Source organism: Telopea speciosissima, chromosome 1 (assembly GCF_018873765.1).
Source record: "Telopea speciosissima isolate NSW1024214 ecotype Mountain lineage chromosome 1, Tspe_v1, whole genome shotgun sequence".
Lineage (NCBI taxonomy): Eukaryota > Viridiplantae > Streptophyta > Magnoliopsida > Proteales > Proteaceae > Telopea > Telopea speciosissima.
The window spans coordinates 3601365-3610190 of record NC_057916.1 but is presented as its reverse complement, the minus strand read 5'-3'; the positions used below and the strand labels follow the sequence as shown (position 1 = coordinate 3610190).

General features: G+C 41.1%; 1 protein-coding gene and 1 pseudogene across 1 annotated transcript; one reads left to right on the top strand and one right to left on the bottom strand.

Moving 5' to 3' along the window:
* The first annotated feature begins 2376 nt into the window (after positions 1–2376).
* On the top strand, positions 2377–3526 carry LOC122641920 (annotated as a pseudogene).
* A 2182-nt stretch (positions 3527–5708) lies between these two features.
* Positions 5709–7547, bottom strand: LOC122641943 (uncharacterized oxidoreductase At4g09670-like). Its single transcript, XM_043835292.1, has 3 exons — positions 7040–7547; positions 5954–6344; positions 5709–5920 (listed from the first exon to the last, which is right to left on the bottom strand). The coding sequence occupies exons 1-3, from the start codon at positions 7511–7513 to the stop codon at positions 5724–5726; spliced, it is 1062 nt and encodes a 353-aa protein (XP_043691227.1). The 5' UTR covers positions 7514–7547; the 3' UTR covers positions 5709–5723.
* Positions 7548–8826: the final 1279 nt, after the last annotated feature.

The window sequence follows — 8826 nt, the reverse complement described above, 5'->3', positions numbered from 1 at the left end:
GAATATATATAAACTTATGGATTGGGCCATAAGACTGGACTTAGAATGGCCCAAGTTTGTCTTGTGCCTATTTGGAGCTATGAGCTATGTTTGGGCTAGAAGATTGGGTTAAATTCAAGGCTAGGGTAAGCCCAAGCCTATCGTAAAAAAAATGGCCTTGGGCTGAATTGAATGTCGCATCCCTTATGGGTCGTGTAGGAACAAGGCACCCAAAATCTAAACATCATGGTGTGTCAATTCCAACCATTTGATCGCAGAAACAGACGAATTAGATAAAAAAGGCATGAAAATGGACGGCTCAAATCTATATTGTGATCTCCGTAAATATTACAAATCCTTGTGACACTAATAACTACCCTAAGAATATTGATTTGATACACTATGAGGTAATGTCATTTCATAAATTAGAATGGGAAACACCATATTAAATTCTGAAATTAGATACGAAAAATGGAGCTCAATTGGAGAGTCCGATGGTTTGGGCTAGCTTAGGGTTGAGCCATTGAGGTTTCTCAGCTTGAGGACGCAGCAGGCCAGGTTAGGTTGGGGATTGTCTTTCAATTGTTTTTGTGATCAAAGGGTACCTCAAGCTTTACATTTGATTGTTTCTTTTGCTTTTAGATTAGGTGTTTCTTTGGAGGTGTTTTCCTCCTGTTATAGTTGTTTTCTTTTCTTTTCTTTTTATGATTTTTAATAGGGTGAGGGTTCCCCATGCTCATGGGGGAATTTCCCACACTATATAAATGACAGTGTAGAGAATGGTATTTTTTTACTTGGGATCATAGTTAGCAAATTCAAATTTCGGAATCATTCAAAAAGAGAATAATCCGGACTATTTCGTTTTGTTAATTTAAGAATTTGGTGAAAGAAGTGGACTAAATATAAAACCCGAATTCGGATTGGTCGGGAATTATTCGTTGACCTATAAAGAAGTTGAAAGAAAATTTTGAATGGTGATTTTAATATTTATTGCACTTATTTCACATGTCTTGTATGCTTAGGATTGTCAATTTGATAGATCATGTGGAGTGGATCCAACTCAGATTAATTCGATCTTGTTTTTCTATATAATATAAAAAAAATAAATAAATAACACAAATATTGAATTTCATCGACTTGTCTTATCGTTAGGGTAGGTGGATTTCAGTATATTATTTTTTTGGTAAATAAAGTTTTATTGATAAGAACATGTACTATGCATGGATTCTAAATTACAAGCTTCTAGAAATCATAGAATGGAAATAAGGCATATAGTCCTACACGTTAAGGACTAGGACCTCCTTGTAAGGGAGTCAGCCAAACTATTCCTCTCCCCCCCCCCCCTCCACCGGGAATAAAGGTGACTCTAAATTAAATGACAAAAAAGAAATATACCAAGTAGTAGGAATCATTGTAATCAGTGGGTTGGTTTGCTCGCCATTGATGATAGAGATGAGGACGTTGTTGTTAGATTCAATAATCAAACGGTCTCAACTATCTTCAGCGTAGGGCTCCTCTGTAGTGAGACACAACGTGTAGTGCACATCTGATGGTCTGCAAGACTGCAATGCATGAGCACGCAGCCCAACAACCCACCTATGTGTTGGGCTGTGTGCCTGTGCGCCGCAGACTGTCAGATGGTGTGCTGCAAGCTATGTTGCGCTACAGAGGACCCAAATCCCTATCTTCAATAGCTTGTAGGATGTCTAATCAAATCGTCATTGCTTCACCAATAATCACTATTGAGAACATAGTTGGTTCTTAGGTAGCATGTAGCGTGATCCCTCTGGTGTCATTGTTGTTTGATCTTCCCCGACCAAGGTTCACTAGTCAATCCCATACCTAGTATCGTTGATTTTTATCACGATCCATTGAAATTTTAACATCAATAATCTTGCTATTGGAATGAAGAAGACGAACATTCTCCTTCTACATCTTCAATTGACGTCGAACATGTTCCAACTTAGATAGACGACGTTGAAAACGTAAATTTGATTTATCTTTGTAGGAGAGATTGAGCAAGGAACGAATTGACAAGGGCTCCCAAGACCCTGATAATTCCAACTGAGAAGCTTCATTGCTTTGCGTGGAATTGATAGTCCCCAACATCCACAGGTTCTTGCGATAGAGAGAGGTTCTGAGATGGAGTCTTCCAATTTACATTGACGTTTAGCCAATATTGGACACATAAGAATTTCGACCAATTAGTTTTGGTTTGATCGGATCGATTTCGGTTGGTTCAATGGGGTTTGTTTGATTTCTTACACCCATACACTACTTTGGATGGCACTTAGGGTCCTTTTTTGAACGCGTGTGCGGAGTGCCGGAGACATGAATTGAACTTCACTTACATTCACATTCACATTCAGGGGTTCTCTAAATCTAAGCGCGAAAGCCATGAACAAGTCCTCGTCTTCATTATTTTCTTCTTCTACCTCCGACTCATCATCTCCGGTAGTGGCGATGGACGAGTCAGACTCCACTCATTCATCACCGCTACTGCCAAACCTACCAGACGACGTAGCCCTGCAATGAATCGCATGGGTCCCGCTCTTCTACCATTGCAACCTCGCCCTCGTCTCCAAGTCTTGGCGTTCCATGATCCGCTCACCAGTCCTCTTTTCCACCCGCGATCGCCTCAAGTGCACCCAGCACTTCCTCTACCTCAAAGTCTCCATCAACTCTTCCCTCAAGTGGGTCGCCGTCGATCACCCCCATTGTAACCCTAAAACCCCTAGAAACCTCTCCACCATCCCTCCCACCCCTTCTCGGGTCATTGGCTCCGTCACCGCCGTACTAGGCCCCAGAATCTATGTCCTTGGCGGTTGCGTCATGGGTATCCCCTCCTCCACTGTTTGGATCTTCGATTCTCGTTTCAACAGATGGGAAATATGGCCCCAATATGCTTGTCGAAAGGGAATTCGCCTCCGCGGGTGTTCTGAATGGAAAAATTTATGTCGTGGCCGGTTTTTTGGTGGATTCTTGTTCTCGATCCAGTAATTGAGCTGAAGTGTTGGACCCTGCGCTTGGATCTTGGGCTCCTGTTCCCAGTCCCGTTGAGGTTAGGGAGAGATGGTTGCATAGAAGTGCTGTGATGTAAGGGAAATTTTATGCCCTGTCTAATGGAGGTGGTGGAGTTGTCTTCGATCCGTGTGAGGCGTCATGGGGTTATGTACCGACTGAGCTCGTTTTGGGTTGGAAATCTAGAGCTTCTGTGGTTGATGGGATTCTGTATTGCTTTGACAATGATTTGGGGACAATAAAGGGTTTCGACGTGAAGGAGGGGATGTGGAAGGATTTGAGATGGGTGGAGAAGGATTTGCCAAAATTCTTGTGCTATGGTGCTACGATGGTGAATGTTGGAGGGAGATTGTGTGTCGTCTGGGGAAAGACAGGGACTGATAATCAGAGAGAGATATCCTGTGCTGAGGTTGAGGTTCGCAAGGATAGTTATGGGGGTTTGTGGGGTTCAATCGTTTGGTCGCATGTGATCTTTCTGGTCCCCACTGTGTCCCCAATTTATCATTGCTTGGCGGTTGGATTGTGAGTGTGTGAGTGTGTGAGTGAGTGAGTGAGTATGCTCATCAAAGATATTGAATGGTTATGTAAGTATCCCCCGTTTGGTTATAAAGAAAAGGGAGCGTGTTCTCTGTGGCAGCGAACAGGCACAAGGGCAGCCTGTGCAGGGGGTAGGGTGGTCATTGCACCCACCCTCATGTGTGTCTGAGCGTAGCTTGCGTTGCGGCGAGAGAAAAAACTCTTATGTGTGCCTGGGCAACCAACACGAAGAGACTGGTGCATCCCTGGTGCTTTCCCCTTTTTCAGAGGATGCAGTCCATGTGATCTATGGGAGCACTCCCATCCCATGTGTCTATCTATCTCTCTCCTCCTTAAAACAAAGGGCAGAGGGTATCTCGCTTAGGCCATACTTCGGGACAGAAAACTTGTCTCTCATAATATAACTATTTCTTTTCTTCTTTCCTTGTTCTTTCATGGGGTTTTATATTATCATATTGTAGAATTGGATAATCCTTTACCTTCAATTTTAATTAATTTTTAGAGATTTTGAATTTTTTCTTCGAGGGCTCCATTGTTAAACTTAAGAGTTTTGGTTTTTTTTTTTCTCTTAAGCCATCGAGGTGGGTAACCCTAAATTAACTTGCATATTGGAACAAAGAGGAAGGTTATGGTTTTATAACATAAGTTTGAGAATAGAGGATGATTTATTGGTTATGGTCCAAAAGAGAGGAGAATAAAAGTCATAATGGATCCACCATGTCCACAACTGATAATAGAAGGAACTTGGCAAATCTTGAGTCCACCACCCAAAAGTGATTCTTTTAAACCTAAAAACAGTATGTGCTTCCTTAAATTCCATCATGTTTAAAAGAGTTCCCATATTCAGGGAAATAGTTGCATATGTAAAATTATTTTGCTTCTTTCATGTATCCTCCAACTCAGTATTTATCTTTTTCTCTATTGAGTCACATAGTAAGATGGATTCAAGTGGTAATTATGATTTCAAACGCTCATCTTAGAATGCCTATTTTGTATTTTTGTGCTGAATTAGTTGAGCTCTATTGTTCTGAATTCTGATGCAGGGTCAGTCTATCCCTTGGATCGGACCCAAACCCCACTTTGGAAGACCCATGTGAAGACGAATCGGATCCAATTAGGTTTTTGGGTTTAGTTGGATATTTAGTTATTTATTATTGGGATTTTTCTCTTGTAATCTTTTACTTTGAATGGGTTACCTATTAGCGATAGAGTCCTTTCTTTCTATGTTTTAATAGACTAATTAAAGATAGATTTGATTTAGGATTTAATTTCAGTTTTGATCAGTTGAAGGGAAGGGGAAAACCAAAGAGAGTTAAAGAAGCAAACCATACCTGTATTTGAAGGGAAGATTAAATCTTTAAATAAGCTGGAACATATTGGAAATTTGATGAGACGATTAAAGGAAACATCTTAGCCCATTTTGTTCCACTAGAGTGTTTCAGGGTAAGAAGTGTTTTTTTTTTTTCTTTCTTGTTCTTAAGGAGCATATCTTGGGATAGAAACATGTATGGTAACATACTAACATACCCTGACAGGTGTTTTTGAATCATAAATAATGTGTTTGGTGATGTTCCTGCAGAGCATTTTTGCTCTTTTTTGTTCCCTGGGAAAACATTAGAAGTCCAAAAAAAAACATGCAACCATGTCGCTTCAATCTCCCCCCCCCCCCCCCACCCATTCTTCCACACTCCCACTCCTCCCTTCCCTCTGCAACTCTCAGCCCCCACACCCGCCCTCACATAAAAAGATTAAACTCAAGCAAAGCTGCTCAAGTGGCGAATAAAGCTTTACATTAAAAAAAAACTTGAAATTTTTGAAAAATAAATGAAAACACAAAGTTGAAAAGTAAAAAAAGGATATGCCAATACACAAGCCCAAAATTGTAAACCCAACCCACCCAGGGTAAAATCAACTTGGGCTGATCAGACGCAGCTTAGCACCACCAAGGTAGCATTCCTGAGTCCTGACCTAGTTGATTCAAACTTGATTTAATTCCAGCCGTTCAGCCCCCACCATCTCGGCCCTACGAGCCAGAGCCTGTCCAGATGGGCCTGGATTGGGCTTTTCAGGCCGTGCGCAGGCCTGGGGTTGGACCCGACCTGGCCCTGGGTTTTCAAGAACATGCCTCATACTAAAAAACAACAAGTGAACAAACAAGAATGGAGGCCCAGACTCTCAATTCTAGCTTAAACCCAAACTTGGATGGGCTCAAAATCTCTCTCAATGGATGCCTTGACTGCATCCAAAACCAATTGTGTCTTCCTGCTAATGCTTAGCCACTTGCTCTCTGGTTCAGAACCACCCTCTTTTATATTTTTCACCAACCTTGAGAACTCCCTTACCATGAATATCTCCTGGGGGAGATCTGTTGTGACCACATGCTGAGAAGGAAATGCGACCGGACCTGTAACGAGCTCTGTGAATCCAGTCTTACAAGACACAGAAAATGAAGCAGATTTCTCTTCGTAAGGGATAATAAAATCGCGAACATGTAGAGTTCCTTCTGTTCCAAGTGCAGTAATATCCATGGTCAAATTGGAAAGGAATGAGCAGTGGAAAGTTGCTGTTTTCCCATCTTCCCAGTGTAAAGAAGATCCACAAGCCAAGATCACTCCTGCTTCATTAAGAATAGGCCCACGAAGGGCAATCACTGTCTTGGGCAGTTCGTAGTCACAAGCCCACAGTATTGACCTTATGCAGTACCACCCAGCATCACCAAGAGCCCCAAGCCCATCAAGATGTGGCTTTACCCGTATGTCATTCTTAAGAAAATCATCATTAGCAGCAAATGAAAAGAAGCTGTGAACCTGCCAGAACGTAAGGGGTCACCTTTCTTTTAGGATAATCTGTCAATCTACACTAAACCAAGCTAAATTTCTATTAATTTTTTTTACTTTTCCTGGAAATATATGCTGAAAAGATTACATTACAACCAACGTTATAAATAAATCTCATATGACCTAGGAGTTGTGTCCTAAAGAAAGAATAAAATTGGATTACGGACTTAGTTTTCCCTCATCCATGGTAAAAGAAAAATTCCTTCACGGTGAGCATCAATACCATTGGATGCCCAAGGAAAATGATAATTTTGACCTGTAGTTTGTGACATGGTGACATCACCAATGGTGAAGAGATTCTTCCTCCACAAACACTGATGAAGGAAAACTTTCGCCTTGGATTACCGGTGAGTCACACGGATAAAATGCCTGGAAATATCTAATTAGCCATATGATTAACCTCCCTCTGTCTCCCTGTCTTAGGGGGTAAAAAGGTACAAGGATCAATCAAACAGATTCCAAAGAGAAAGTGAACAAAGGAATCTAGAGCCTAGAGTTAAACAAACGAATTCCATTCAAATCCCCAGCTCAGCACATCCCAAACCCCTTAATTATCTACTTATTAACCCATCTAAGCAGAGTTAAGCTATAACCCCGAAAAAAATCATAATTTATCCTTTTAAAAGGTAAGATCAAGGATATAACGAAAGATTAAAGAAACTTGCCGTTTTGAGGTGACCGAAACGCTGCGTATCCAAGAGGAATTCCTTCATTTTGGAAGTCCTAGGGTGGTGCATCCACAGGGTTCCGTCCATGAACTGAACTCCATTGGCCTCGCAAGCCTCCACGATCTGATCGAACTCGTCCACGTTCAAGGCCACGGGCTTCTCCAGCAACAGGTGCTTCTTCTTCTCCGCTGCCAGCACCGCCCACCGCAGGTGCAATCTTGGTGGAAGGGGCAAGTACACTGCATCTACGTTTGGATCATCAAGGACAGCTTCGTAGCTGCCGTAGATCTTCACCGACGGAGGAAACCCATTCTCCGCAGCGAATTTCTTGGCCTCGTCGAAGGAATTGCTACCAATGGCATCAAGGGTCGAATTGGGAGAAAGGGTTATGGATCTCGATAGCTTCTTTGTTAGCTTCAGCGATATGCTTGCGCAACCCAGAATACCGAATCGGATTGGCGTTTCTGCCATGTCTGTCACATATTCGAGCTTGGGGCTAAGAAAGAATGGAAGGGTTGTTTGTTTGTTTATTTGATTTGTTTAACACTGTCACTTGCTCTGCTGGACAGTAAACATTAATTTAAAATATTTTCTTTGATAGAACACTTCACACACTTGCACAGCATTTGCATCATCAGAAGTTTCGTCATTTGCTGATTGCATGAAAGAATTCCAGAAAAGGATGTAAAAGAAGAATTCAGACAGGACAAGTGACATAAACTTTACACACTGAGTAGGTTATAAGCTGGCAATATATGATAAGATGGAGGCGCTTGACTCTTTCCTTGTATTATTGGGTTTGTTTATGTTCCTTACTTTGCTTAATTATCTTTGGCCCCCCTACTCGTGGCTCAGTTTGATGGGGGCATATATAATTTAATGGGATTTGAGAAACCTCAGATCTAAATCTAGGATTAATTGCAGCAATAACCACAACAAACAATAAGCATCTTATGTTTCAAGAGAGAGAAGGAATCACACCCTTGTTTAATAAGAGAGAATAACTGAAAGCTTAATTAACCAAAGGGCAAGAAGGGATTAGTCGTGTAGCGTTTGTACCAATGCAGAGGCCAATGAGAGTATACGCAAGGGCATCTTTGTAGATGTTATTTTTTATTTCATTGGGTATAGTGGTACTTTCTCTTGTTCTTGTGTCTTTTTCTCCCTTAATTGAATATCAAATTTGCTAGGGCATAATCTTGGAATTTTCTTTTTCCAAACTTATTTTGTTCTAGTCTCTGGGGAATCTAATTAAAGTTAAGAACTCCTTTTTGGTTTAGTTGTTCAAAAAAGAATTGGATCTTAATTTCATGCATGAATAATTGTCTTGACCAAACAGAGATGAGCTTCTACCTCAGTGGTAGGCCTCCACCCTGTAGGTCCAAGGTGTCGAGTGACTCCTACCCCCCACCTTCTTGACTATAGTAGTAGTAATTGTAGGTATTTATAAATAAATGTGCCTAGTGCCCCTTGCTGGCCCCTCGTGGGTTCCTAGCTCTCTGGTTCCAAACAGGGTTTGACATAAACTATGTTTCAGTTGAAATTTGACAAAAGAGCATGTCACCTTGAGATTCATTCATTCACAAATTTAGGTCTCACCTGAATTGCCACAAAAGAAAACCGCCCACATCTCACAAAATCTAAAATCAGATTTCATAGCAACCTTAATTTGATTTTCTTTGATAGTTAATAATACATTGCAAATTGATATACTAAGATGAACTAAAATTTTCTCAACAATCAAAGAAAACTCAGATGGATAAAATTTTGAAAAGATCAATAGA

Coding starts and splice junctions, on each gene's coding strand:
- LOC122641943 (XM_043835292.1), bottom strand. CDS start 7,513: ATGGCAGAAACGCCAATCCGATTCGGTATTCTGGGTTGCGCAAGCATA. Junction 6,345..7,039: donor GTTTCGGTCACCTCAAAACG/GCAAGTTTCTTT, acceptor ACGTTCTGGCAG/GTTCACAGCTTCTTTTCATT. Junction 5,921..5,953: donor TTGTAAGACTGGATTCACAG/AGCTCGTTACAG, acceptor CATTTCCTTCTC/AGCATGTGGTCACAACAGAT.